The sequence below is a fragment of the Eptesicus fuscus genome, chromosome 10, assembly GCF_027574615.1.
Source record: "Eptesicus fuscus isolate TK198812 chromosome 10, DD_ASM_mEF_20220401, whole genome shotgun sequence".
Lineage (NCBI taxonomy): Eukaryota > Metazoa > Chordata > Mammalia > Chiroptera > Vespertilionidae > Eptesicus > Eptesicus fuscus.
Genome location: NC_072482.1, coordinates 41,682,170 through 41,696,844, shown reverse-complemented (window position 1 = coordinate 41,696,844; position 14,675 = coordinate 41,682,170). Strand labels below are relative to the sequence as shown.

The window sequence follows — 14,675 nt, the reverse complement described above, 5'->3', positions numbered from 1 at the left end:
GTATATTGCACTATCATTGTATTTCTCTTTTAATTAAACTTTTTCTTTTTCCTAGAATTAAGACACTGCTTTTTTAAAATTTGGTTTTCTCTATTTCTATCACAAATTCTTCCCCAATGCTCCAGTAACTGTAAATCTCCTCTAATTACATATTCAACCATACCAGGTAGTTAATTTTCTACTCTTTCCTCCTCCATTTAGTGTCTCCTTTTTTTTTTTTTTTTTTCCGTGAGAAATCTGCTCAATGTGTTTCTGTTCTACCCTGAGTTCGTGCCCTCTAGGCTTGCTACACAGTATCATCTTGATATCTCTCCTGTGACCATCAGCCTGGAAATTCCCTTTCCTTTTCTTCTGTGTTGGAACCCCTATTGATTGGATCCTAAAACTTCTTCCTTCTTGGTTTATTCCTCCTCTGGTGGAGATGCATTTTCCTGTAGTTGAGAAAGCGTAAATTTATGGCAATTTTTTTTTTTTTTTTTTTAGACATTGCATGGTTCAAAACACCTTAAGTGACATTTTGGCTGGGTATGTAATTATAGTTTGAAACTAATTTTCCATCACAATTTCTAGTGTTGCTATTGACAAGTCTTATCATTATTCCAGTATTTTCTCTTGAGGATATTTTCAGATCTCCTCTTTAAATCCAGTGTCCTAAAATCACATGCTGATCTTTGTGATCTCTTTTTCACAGACTGTCAGAGGAATGTTCCTGTACTATTTCTTTGATATTATTCTCTCATTTTTTTTCTGTTCTATCTTTCTGCAAAAAGATATTGAATCTCCAGTATCAGTTCCCTAATTTTCTTCTGTGTATTTTATTGATTTTTTTAGAGAGCGGAAGGGGGTGAGTGAGAGGGGAAGAGAGTAAGAGAGAGGGGGAGAGAGGGAGAGGGAGGGAGGGAGGAGAGGGAGGGAGAGAAGAGAGAGAGAGAGAGAGAGAGAGAGAGAGAGAGAGAGAGAGAGAGAGAGAGAGAGAGAGAGAAACATTGATGTGAGAGAGAATCATCAATCAGGTGCCTCCCACATGTGCCCCAACTGGGGATCAGACCTGCCACCTGGGTATGTGTCCTGACCAGAAATCAAACCCTCCACCTTTTAGTGTACAGGACAACACTCCAACCAACTGAGCCACACCAGCCAGGGCTCACTTCCCTAATTTTCTTATCTCCTTTTTCCCATGTCCATCTTTCCAAGTTTGCATGCTATTTCTGATATTTACCCCTTTTGCTTGCAACTCTTAAAAGTTTGTTTTGCTTCTGCTATAAAATTCAATATCCAAGAAAAATTTGAATTTTTGCAATGATCTTTCTACTAGTCTCTTTATCTTAGGGATGCAATATGGTTTCACTTATTGAAAGATATTATTATTATTGTTCACATCTTCTGTTATCTGCATTGTTTCTTCTTTTTTTATATATATAGTTGTTTTGGTCTTTGTCTATCATATAAGCTTTTTTCCATATGACTGTTAATCCTTATCTTTATATTCATAGTTTTAGGTGTATAAAACAGTGATTGGACATTATATAACTTACATAACTTATTACCCCAATAAATCCATTTCCCATCTGATACCACACAGTTATTACAATATTATTGATTATATTCCCTATGCAGTACTTTATATCCCTGTGACTATTCTGTAGCTACCAATTTGTACTTCTTAATTCCTTCACTTTTTTCACCCCCCAACCCCCCTCCCATCTTTCACCCAGTCCCCCAATCACCCACCCCTCTGGCAACTATCAGTCTGTTTTCTGTATTTATGAGTCTGTTTCTGTTTTGTTTATAGTTTTCCTTAGATTCCACATATAAGTGAAATCATATGGTATTTGTCTTTCTCTGACTGACTTATATAACTTAACATAATACCTTCTAGGTCCACCCATGCTGTTGCAAATGGTAAAACTTCATTCTTTTTTATGGCCGAGTAATATTCCATTATATATATATATATATATATATATATATATATATATATATATATATATATATATAATATATTATATATATATATATATATATATACCACTGCTTTTTTATCCACTAGTCTATTGATGGGCACTTGGGTTGCTTCTATAGCTTGGCTATTGTAAATAATGGTGCAGTGAACATAGGGGTGCATATATTCTTTCAAATTGATGTTTTGGGTTTCTTTGGATATATACCAGAAGTGGAATCACTGGGTCATAAGGCAGTTTTAATTTTTTTAGTTTTCTACAGTGGCTGCACCAATCTGCATTACCACCAACAGTGCACAAGAGTTCCCTTTTCTCCACATCCTCACCAACACTTGTATTTTAATTTATTGATGACAGCCATTCTGAGGGGTGTGAGGTGATATCTCCTTGTGGTTTTAAATGGCATTTCTCTGATGATTAATGACATTGAGCATCTTTTCATATGTCTATTGGCCATCTGTATGTCCTCTTTGGAGAAGTGTCTATTCTCCAATTTTATTTTTAAATCCTCATCTGAGGATATATTTTTACTTGAGAGAAAGAGGAAGATAGAGAGAGGGGGGGAGGGAGGGAGAGAGAGAGAGAAACACTGATGTGAGAGAGAAACATTGATTGGTTGCCCCATGTATCTGCCCCAACCAGGGATCAAACTCCCAACACTGAACCCCCAACCTTGGTATCTGCTCTGACCAGGAACTGAAACCCAACCTCTGTGGTATGGGACTACGCTCCAATCAACTAAGCCACCTGCCAGGGTCCTTTGAGCATTTTTAATTTGGATTGTTTGTATTTTTTGAGTTCTTTATAAATTTTTATTATTAACCCTTTATCATATGTATCATTGGTGAATATGTTCTCCATTCAATGGGTTGTCTTTTCTTTCTTTTTTGATGGTTTCCTTTGCTGTGCAAGAACTTTTAAGATAATGTAGTTGCATTTGTTTATTTGTTCTTTTGTTTACCTTGCCCAAGGAGATTTGTTAAAAGAAATGTCCAAGATTCCTACTGCTTATGTTTTCTATGATTTTTATGGTTTCCAGTCTTACATTTAAGTTTTTAATCCATTTTGAGTTTATACTTGTATATGGTGTAAGGAGGTGATCTAGTTTCACTTTTTTTGCAAGTATCTGCCTAATGTTCCAAACAACGTTTAATGAATAGATTATCATTACCCCATTGTATGTTCTTGCTTCCTTTGTCAAATAATTGACTGCTTTTACATATTCCAGAATTCTAATTCTGTCCAATGTAATATCTACTACTTAATTCTCAAATGTTAAAATAATGTCATATAAGTGAAATGTTTATTTTTAGTACTTTAGAAATGTCAGCATATATGTAATGTGAATTCAACACAAAAATAACATATCAGAAACATCTAGCTAGACAAATCATATATCTTGTCTGAATGTAAATAGCCTTAATATTCTAACGTGTCACTATTTATTTCTAATATAGGACACTTTCTTGAGCTTCAAAAGTCACAAAGTAACAAAATTTTCACATATATAACCCAGTAAAAAACAATTTATGAATTACATTTAGAAACAAACTATTTAACCTATTATGTCACAATGAAAAACTAGTGAACGTAAAAACTTTTCTTCATATCCTTGCTTTGTACCCTGAATAGCTAGCATTTAAAAGATACACAGTACTATATCATCATGGCTGTTTAAATATGGCTACAGTTTTAATATCATACTAATTTTTCTTTTCACATAAAAAATACCTTTTATAATTAAGAAATTTAGGCAACAAGTCATTACCTAAACAGGTGCACAAAATGTTGCTTTTCTACTTACCCACCCGATACTGGCCCTTTTTAATTAATGGAGAGTTGAAAATTAGCTGGTCATCAAATGATATTGTTTTGTTCAATATCTTTTCATTATAACATAGATGAGATGCTGTAGGAACTTAACTGTTGTTTATATCAATTAGCCTATGGTAAAATTGGTTTCATTATATGTTCCAAGAACCCACTGTCAATGTTAAGTGAGGACTTACTGTACTCGTCAAATGCTTTACCAAACAAAAAAATAAAAAGTATAAAATGATTAAATACATACCTTGGTCCTGTTGATATTTTTATTCTGCCTTCTTTCATTCCATACAAATGCAATGGCAGCCATAAAGTGAACACCATGATTCATTGAAATGGGGCCCAATAATTCAAGAATTTGCTGTCTCAAGTTCTAAAACAAGAAAGTGACAAGTGAATTAAAAAGTATGAAAGCATTAACAACTAACCTGCACTTTTTGTTTTTCTTGAAATAATGTACAGTTCTTATATGTTTTACTACCTAAACAACAGTAGAGTAAACTTTAATCATGTTAATATATGCAACCATGGTCATTTTAATTCTAAAACTGGGGGGAAGATGTCCTATAAAATAACAACCAATCAGCTAAATTCAAGAGTGTAATTAGTGTGATGATAGAACAGAAAAACACAATATAGTTGACCCTTGAACAACAAGGGTTTGAATTGCAAAGATCCACTAATATGTTAATTTTTTTCCAATAAATACTTGCACTATTTTCCATCTGCATTTGGGAGTCCATGAATGTGAAAGACTGACTGTATGCACTGTTCTAGGCTATTTTATATAGGACACTTGGTCACCTACAGATTTTGACACCAGGGGAGGTGTCCTGGAATCAATCCTCCGTGGACATTGAGGGGAAAAATTTTGGGGGCAGACAAAAGTTACTCATGGATTTTCCAATGCACTGGGATCAGTGCCCCAACCCATGTGGCTCAAGGGGCAATTATACATGAAATTCAATTATGTTTAATGTAGATTCATTATTAAGAGGAGAAGGAGTTTTACATTTTATTAAAATTGAATAAAATAAAAACCACAGTTTAATCCAAATATCAGTACTTAGACAAAATTTTCCTCATGATTCTAACCCTTCCCCTTTTCCCAATTACAAACATGTTCCCATGACTCACAAGTCCAGGAAATCAGGTCTAGATAATAGAGGAATGTCAATTTTACAACTGACATAGCATAACACACTTTTAAAAATTCATATAATTTTCTTCTAAGTATAAAGTAGAAAATTTGGAAAATATGTAACAGTATTTTTAAAACAAACATTAATTCCATCATTCTGAGATCATCACTATTAAAATATGAAATTTACTCCTTTTTCTGAGAGAAATTTATTTTCTTTACATGACTGGAAATACAGCATTTGTTCAACTAAGTAACATCCCTGTTTCACTAAACTTTTAAGCATTTTTCTACCCACTAAGATTCTCCAAACTATAATTATTAGTAGCTACATAATGTAACACTAAAGAATAATTTACTTAACTATTTCCTTATTTATTGTTTAGAATCTCTCAGTTTGCCTTATAAATATATCTTTTCATAATTTTTTATTTCTTTACAATTCATTACTAGGTAAAATACTATAAAAATTTTAAAGCCCTTTGAAAAGGAACAAAGTTTAACATGTATGAATAAACATCAAAAACATTGTCCTATGAAAGAAGCTAAATATAAAAGATGAAATAATGCGTGGTTCTGTTTATTCAAAATGCTCAGAAGCAACTCTACATATAGAGAATACAGATTAATAGTGTATGGAGGTTAGGGGTAGGAACACGGAGTGACTGCAAATGGATATGCGGGATCTTTGTGGTAACAGATACATTTGAAAAGTAGTGTGGTGATTGTTTCACTACTCTTCAAATATGTTTCTAAAAATCACTATATTGCATTTACTTTAAATAGGTGAATTTTGTGATGTCATAAAATTATTTGGTAATTAATTATTCAGTGCATTAGAGTGCCATACATACTACTCAAATTATTCACAAATTCTGAATATAATCTCTGAGAAAGTGCTAAAACAGACTCTTGAGCCCCAGGTGAAGTGTGAATTTCTAACCTTTGTGGCTCCAAGATTAATGGTGGTAACAGAAGCAGATGCAGCAACAGTCATCTTTTCCGAAGAATCAGCCTGATGCAGTATGCTCCAAAGCAATGTCACAGAGGACATGATCATATGAAGGATTGAGAGGATTCCTTTGCGGGCTTCATACAAGTGTCTGTGGTCTACATTGACCCAAAGCTATTAAAGTTGGGGGAAAAAACATATTATCACTTACTGAGGTTTTTAAATGGGGACCTGTATCTCATAATCTTTTTTAAAAAGTAAAATATTTGTGCAGTCTTACTTGGAGATACTGTGTAGTAGGATCCAACAAACAGTAATGGATAATGGCTGTGATCCCTTCTAAAAGAATAAGAATCATATCTGGTGGAATAATTGATGCCATCCACAGAGGCCTGAAATAAAATGCATTCATTTGAACGTAAGTTCTGAGAAACAAAAGTCCATATTTTATTAATATTAAATGTTCTAGGCACATAAAGATTACATAAATAAATGACTAAAATAATAAACTAGTAGCTTTTATGTCCTAATTTATAAAATAGTCACATTATATGTACTAAAGTTGTTTTTGGCTAAGATATTCTATACAAAGTAATCAATGCCAGTAAATCTCTAGCAACTGTGTAGGACAGGCATATCAATAATAAATAATACTGGCAGTTTTCTTATATTTTACATGTAGTTGCTGAGGTTATACAGGAGACAAACCAGAAATTAGTCTACTAATCATCTGGTTCATTTGGCAGACTAATTTTAAATATGGCCTGGGGATACATATGGAATTTCTCCTCCAAACAAGAAATAAAATCAGATAGGAAAAGATTTGTAATTTTAAATTAATTTAGTGTGAAATTAATTTGCCCTTAGATAACATTCAGATAAAACTAGGGAAACCCTTTTCTGGGCTATTACTTTTGCCAGCTCAGAGAAGAAGAATGGAATTAATTTCAGCCCTTAAAAGGCCTGTTTAAACATTCCTTATCTTTTCCAATCTTCATTGTTTAATTATTATTCCTCAAGCTGAATTTTCTTCTTTGTGAAAATAACTTACTATTTGTAACCTACCTAGTGATACCCACTAATTTACTCACTCAAATTCTGACTGACATTCTGTATGACTAAGCAGTTATATATGTGATGAATGTCAATTAACCAAGTTAAAAATCAACTCTTACCTACTATCAGATAATCCTGTTTCATATTTGTACTGCTGAATTAGATTATCTAAATTTCTGCAAAGCTGTAGTGTCACAGAAACAACCACTCTCTGTAGAACTTTTCCCATGTAAGGCAGAGTAGATGTGATTAAACCAATCCATTGTGGGTGCATCTTACAAGCACAGTGTTGATGTAAGGCCCGTATCACTGCACAGAGGAACATGCCTTGGCATGTGATTGGCTGAGCATGCAAATACTGAAGAGAAGTCATGGGCTGATGGGGACTGATGTGTTCCAGATCAGATACAACAAAATCAAAACCTGTTTCATTCTCTTCAGGGACAGTCATTACCCAGTGTTCTAGAACAATGAGTCTCTGAAGAACTTTAAGAAGTTGTGACTGGAGTGTGCTGCCATTGTCAAACTCATCCTCTGAGAAATTGATAAGGCTGTCCTCTGAGAAACCTTCTTCCACAGCAATCACATTCTTACCTGCCATTTTTTCACTATGCCATTTCTGTGCACTAAAGATAGATGACAGCAAACAGTGAAGAATTACTTTCTGAACTTTGCACTTAGATAACATATCAGAGATAAAACTAGGAAAACCCTTTGCTGAGTTTTCTATTACTTTTGCCAGCTCAGTAAAGAGAAGTGTCAAAATTTCTATGCTCATCATCTGCATATTTCGATTGCCTATTAAATCTTGTGCAGTGACCTTGACATGAGTTGGGTAATGGCTACGCATGTAATATAAACAGAGGGAAATGAGAATTTCTATGTACATAGAACTCCTGAAGTTATGATTTGAGTCCACTGGAATGTGACTATAAAAGTCTTTGCCCATAACAGAAATCCGGTGTCTGGCCAATAGATTCTGAAGCAGAGATAACTGAGGAGTATACACATTATTTATACTAGTGGTTGAAATGGCATTTACAAAAGCAATAGGGTTAGTTTTCAATATGGCTTTGATGGCAGAAAAAGCATAAAGAGTCCTGGATGAATCATACAACTGGAGATACAGGAGCACATGCTGGTAGAGAGGATGGACGTTGAAACTGGGAGATTTCCGTGATCCTGGAGAACCCATGTCACTCTCGATTTCAGAAATGTCTCCCTCTCCACAGCTATACCAGTTCTCTAAATCCAGACCATCACTAAAAAACACACTGGTTTGTTTGAGTTTTTCATTTGAAGTTTTTTTCTTGTCATCATCCTTTTTCTTGGCAAGTTTTACTTTAGGTTTTGCTCCTGGCTGTTTGCCTGACTCCTTAACGATTGTTTCTTTCTCGGAGACTTTTTCTGATAATTTTTCTTTGAAGCTGAACTGAATACTACTGTGACTCCTCTGTCTAGATTTGGTTTCTGTGGAAGCAAGAGAAGAGTCACGGGGAGTCTGTGTAGTTTCGGAAATACAAGGTGAGGAGCTATTTCTGGAGATTCCAGTTGCCACACACTCACGGCCATCTTCTGCAGACACAGAGAGAAACTGAGATCTTTCATTACTCAGCGAAGTACTCTGACTCTGCTGAGTAGACTGATCTTCACTTTTAATTGGCTCCTCGCCTGGATCCGCATCACTGTGCTTTGGGGGCATAGCTTCAATTTCTAACTGAGAAGTAGTTGATGCCGTTTCTGCTTCGAGGCCACTTACAACTTTACATATCAGGTCAAACACTACCTGCTGAACATCATCATCTGGGGAGCCTTTGTTCAGCATCTGAGAGTCCTCTTGGACATTTACATTTTCAGGATCAACTTCGTAACTCAGGTTGTCCCCAGCAGAGGACTGTGAACATCCAGAGTCAGAACTCTGAAGTATTTCTATCTGTTGGTCTGGAAGATCAAAATCAGATACAATCATTGGAATTGTCTCACTGCTGGTACTTAGAAGGGAAAGTCTGTCACTTAATGGATTAACGGTGAGACTAAAGTTCTCTATTTCATCCACGGTAAGCGGCTTTTCACCATTTCCTTTAGATGCAATGAGTTGTATTTGGCTTACTGGTATATGAAAAAATAGTAAAGAAGGAAAAATTTTAAATAATGAAAATGTAGAAATACACACTGAACTCAAGAATTTTAATCATTAGTTTCAAAACCCACTTATATTTTACTATTAAAAATCATATTTTATTACTATTTCACACCTTTTAAGTTAGAAAATTATATAGATAACTGTTAACTAGAATTTAATAAACACAATTCAACAACAGAAGGCCTATTATTCAATTGAATTAAACTTAAAACAGAAGAGCACATTTAACACAGATGAAATATAAAAATTTGCCCTCATCTCCAAATAAGACATCCTTTTTTACTGCAGTTCAAAATTTTAGTGTTCTTTTCCTCCCTGTGTTATGCTAAAGAGTATAAAAATACAACCTCCTTGATTCTGATAAAATTCAAAAAATGTTTAGGAATAATCTAGTATGAGTAATGCCCTAAACCAACAGACAATGAGGGTGAGAGAAGAAAAAGACAACATTGTTCCCTCTAAGGAGCTTAAAATCAGTGGGGGGATCACCAATACATTAATCTATTTCTATACTTTTTGCAGAGCATACTACATTGATGGAATTCTTTTAGAATGGATGGAATGCTTAGTTGCATATGAATGGTACAAACCAAATGCTATTACTTTCAGGGAAAGCATCATGATACCACAGGTGAGGTCTGAGATTGATTTCAGAGGAGAGGTGAGAATTCAGCAGACAAGCTGGAACTGTGATGGTAGGTAGCGATAATACATAGAAGTTCTGGCAATTAGCAGGGTAGGGCATTCTTTTAGAAGATTCAGGGAAAGAAGTGGAAAGGAATCTAGAGAAAGGAACAAAGACTCTGTAGAAACACACTAAAAGTGAAATAGCAGGATGGTGTAGTTCCAGCTTGCATCACTTACCAGCAGTGAGCCTTTGAGATAGCACAGCCTTCTAAGAATCAGCTCCCTGCTCAATATAATTACTTTTTTATTGCTGACCTCATAGGGTTGTTGAGACACAAATGAGTGAGAATCTTCTGTCCCTTTCATATAATAAATTAATCTAATCCTGTGTTATAAAAGGCTTCACCCAACAGTTTGTAGAGTGTAATAATAGTATTTACCACTTAAAATATGCCAGTCACTACACTAAACATGTCATAAATATGACTTGAGAAATGGGTTGATTCCCATTTTACAGATGAGAAAAATGACTCATGAAATATAAATATGCACTATAAGCTTACTATGCATTCCTAGTGAAGTATCTGCAGAACCTTGTAGGACTAGGATTGCAAAATAAAACTAAAGGTATTTCCATCAAAACTGAAGGATGTCTCTGACCAATGCTGTGCTGATGACTCCCTGAAAGAAGAGTCAACTGATAAGAGATCCAACTCCTCTAAGAGGGTCACTGACGAAGCACATATAGACATGGCCCACATGAGCACTGCTAGTGAATGCAGAGGGGAGAAAATAAGCCCATTCAAAAAATCTCACATTCAATTCTCTTGTCAATCACTGTTGTGTTCAACTCTCACTTTATTTTAAAAACTTAACTCTAAATAGAGCTGTTCTACTTGCATGTGATATTCACCATTGCTACATGCAAAATTTTCCATGAAATGCTTGTCACTTTCTTCTCCAGTATAACAAGCCTTATTCCAGTAACGTTCTGCTTGAACACGCTGCACTGAAACCCTCTGAGTTTTGGGATGAAGCAGGAGCAATAGCAATGGCTCCAAAACTCTTGCAATATCATGTCTCTGTAGAACTTGGTTTAGCCAGGCTTGTCCCACAGAGCTGGTAGAACCATCGATACTGTTAAGGCTATCTAACATGATGAACAGTGACCTACAATAAACACAAATAAGTAAAGATCAAAATACCTACTTTTACTGTGACACTCTTAACTTTTCTAAAATTAACATTATGAGTGTGTTTCTTATTTTGAATTAACCATTTTAAACTAGTCATACTTCAGGATAACTTTGACCACAGCATTTTAATAATCTTAATCTCACAGTGTCAGTAGGTACAATAAGGAGAAAACAGTCTTTTCCCCTTTTGTAGGTACTTGGGTTCCTGAAATTTCACAAGCATACATTATTCTTAAGATAAGTAGTAAAGAATAAAAAAAAAACCTTATAAAATTAGTCTTGTTTTAGCAACATATTCCTGTCACCAAATACTGAACCCTCTTCCAATTCAAGTCAATGTTACCTCTATGCTGGTCCATGCTCCTCTGTTCCCATTCTCTTTATGAATCAAAACTATGCACTTAATTCAAGGCATGAGGGATGGTTGGATCAGAATACCCATGATTCAAATCTGGGCCATTCATCTGATCTTATGTGTGCTCTTGGGCAAGTCACAACTTCTCTGGGCCTTCACTGCCTCACTTGTACGATGAGGAAACATGGTCGTCAAATTAGAGATGGTATTTGTAAAGTTTCTAGGCCTAGGGTCTACTTCCTTATAGAAGTTCAATAGCAGATCATTTAAAGATGGTGATGCTGCTTGAAAAGCACCAGTTGACATAACATTCAGTAGAGCAGACATGTGATCTGAGCTGGGCTTTAAACATAGATGTGTGGCCACCTCTAAGAAACCTGCTGGTAAGATTGCTATCTTATGCCAATATACAAATCTACTTGTAAGTGGCATCTACTTGGAAGTCAATGCAAATCTCATATTTCGGAAATGAGTCATCTAAATAGGCTAGCCAAATTTCAGAACCACTCTCAGGCACCTATAGGTTCTTTGAATCCATGAAAGGGATGTCAGTATTTTAGCTTTAGATTTAATAAATACCAGTTCAGGCAAAAGATTGAGAATAACTGCTAGAGAAACACTTATACAATGTACTGTTTATATGTTATGTTACTGAATGTGATTACAGATTCAAGAAGGCTGTATCCACTGCTGTAATCCTGATACCTGGAATGGCACCTACCACATTATTGGGACTTGATAAACAGTCATCAAATAAATGAGGGACACTGGGTGCTCCAGAGCAAAAAAGGGCAAATCTGGCAGATAAGTGAAATCTGGTAGATACATGAAAATGCCATGAATTTTAATGTAGCTTAGATTTTTAACAATGATTTATAAGTTCTATTTATAAAATGTGTACATTGCTATTGCCTACCCCTGCCAAACTAACAAAGGAATCAACGAAAGAGACATTAAGATATCTGAAGATAAAAATCTGAACATAAAATGCAACCAACCTGTCAAAAGAACGTGCAAAAGTTGAAGACTTATTTATATGGAGGTCCCTTGTTAGATGCCAAAGAACTGCAAACTTTGCATGCGCCTCCATCTTTATTTTCTGAGGAGGAATATAAGAGATTACATTATTTTACTTTCCTTTGAAGATATTAAGCTATTTTAGTAAAAATCAAAGGAGCTATTTAAGAGTGTTATGTTCAATGTTCATGATACTCCAAAACACTGCAATAAACTTTATTTTTTCATGGAAATAGAAACATAGAAAATACCTAAATAAATACAAAATATTAAACATAAAGCATCACCTTATGCTGCCTGATAAATATTCAATTCAGAGAGGTAATCAGTTTACTAGGTTATTGTAAAGAAAAGTGTTGATAATGTGCATGCCTCATGATATTCTCAGTATAGGAAGCACTTTCCCCCCTCATTTTGATATAAATACTTAGTAGTCAAAATTGATTTTACTGTACTATATGATTTACTTTTGCTCCCAGAAATTATATATTAAACACAAATGAATTTATCACTTACAAAGCTGATTTGATTAAAAATTTAAACACCTAAAACATTATTTCTACAAGAAAAATATGACACTATTTTTGGGATTATTTGAATAAGATTTAAGTGTTAAGATAATAATGGATAGAACAATGTGAAAATAAATTATTTAGAAAGACCAGCATTTGGTATTAGATAATGAACATGTATTAATGTAAATCAAGTAGAAATTGTGATATTATTAAAATGTTTATAGTCTTTCTCTAGCTCTTGTAGAATCCTTCAAGTAAAAGCCCCCCCAAAACCAGGAAGAGCAACTATTTAAGTTGCTTGAGAATTACTTGTTTTTTCTGTTGGCATAATAAATGCTTTTCCTATAAACCCTGTGTTTGTACATCAACCAATACAAACATATAAAAAAAAAAAGTAAATAATAACAGGTACTTTAACTTTTTACATGGCTGTGTAGTATCCTTATTCAGGACTTAGTATTTCTTTACAAATGAAATGTTACACAAGTAAACAAGTATGTAATTTGTCCTAAATATATGTAATGTAATGTAAAACAAAATTTAATTAAAACATAAAGCTTTATTTAAAACTAGAGTCCCAGTGCACGAAATTCGTGCACTGGGGGGGGGGGGGGAAGGGGTCCCTCAGCCCAGCCTGCACCCTCTCCAATCTGGGACCCCTCGGGGGAATGTCTGACTGCCGGATGGGATCAGGCTAAACCAGCAGTCAGACGTCCCTCTCACAATCCGAGACTGTTGGCTCCTAACAACTCGCCTGCCTGCCTACTTGCCTGATCGCCCCTAACCACTTCTGCCTGCCAGCCTGATCACCCCTTAACTGCTCCCCTGCCGGCCTGATTGACGCCTAACTGCTCTCCTGCCAACATGATTGACACCTAACTGGCTCCCCTTCCGGCCCAATTGCCCCCAACTGCCCTCTCCTGCAGGCGTGGTCGCCCTCAACTGCACTACCCTGCCAGCCATCTTGTGACAATGTGGGGGCAGCCATCTTGTGACAACATGGGGTGGCCACCTTGTGGTGACGTGGGGGTGGCCATGTTGTGACAACGTTAGGGCAGCCATCTTGTGACGATGTGGGGGCGGCCATCTTGTGATGCGAGGGCATGAGGGTCAATTTGCATATTGCCTCTTTATTATATAGGATTTTATTTCTGAACAGTTTTGTAAGAATGTTGCAGCTAAAATAGAATTTTAACATTTTTCCTGGGAATAAACTTTCCATTCTTTTTCATTTACTTCTCCATTTGCCACTTCCCTACCCTGCCAAATGTTTCATTTACTCAACATAATGCCTTTTTGTTTTAATCATGTTTCTTGTTGTTATTTTTTTAAAATATATTTTTATTCATTTCAGAGGGAAAGGAGAGGGAGAGATAGAAACATCAATGATGGGAGAGAATCACTGATCAGCTGCCTCCTGCACGTCCCCTACTGGGGATAGGGAAGGCATGTGCCCTTGACCAGAATTGAACCCGGGACCCTTCAGTCCACAGGCCAAACCAACTAGAGCAACACAATGCCTTTTTGAGTATGACCCATTCAAACTCACTAGAATTGAGGCTTTATTCAATTAGGGCAATCCACTTCTAAAAGCTATTTAATAAAATCTTGAGTTTATATTACAGAGCAGGTGCAGGAAGACCACATATTCATTAAGTTACCTGGAAGAGATCAATTAGAATGTGTTCCAACTTCCTCTCAGGCTCACTCGTAACTCAGACATCTTTACTCTAACTGACCTATGTGTCACTTCCTATACATTAGAATACAAAATCCTTATTTTGGATATGTAATGTAATGAAAATAATACAATCTCACATATTAGCATTATATAGCTGATAAATGTAACTGACACCTATTATTTCATTTCCCATGTATTAATGTATCC

At 35.4% G+C, this 14,675-nt stretch overlaps 1 protein-coding gene across 1 annotated transcript in view; it reads right to left on the bottom strand.

The window, feature by feature from the left end:
• Positions 1-14,675, bottom strand: part of DOP1A (DOP1 leucine zipper like protein A) — a 102,905-nt gene that overhangs the window by 26,102 nt on the left and 62,128 nt on the right. The window contains exons 18-23 of the mRNA XM_028161180.2: positions 12,254-12,354; positions 10,618-10,874; positions 7,054-9,043; positions 6,159-6,270; positions 5,870-6,052; positions 4,033-4,158 (exon numbers count right to left, since the gene is read on the bottom strand). Of these exons, the coding sequence (XP_028016981.2) occupies positions 4,033-4,158; positions 5,870-6,052; positions 6,159-6,270; positions 7,054-9,043; positions 10,618-10,874; positions 12,254-12,354 (2,769 nt within the window). The remainder of the gene's footprint in view (positions 1-4,032; positions 4,159-5,869; positions 6,053-6,158; positions 6,271-7,053; positions 9,044-10,617; positions 10,875-12,253; positions 12,355-14,675) is intronic.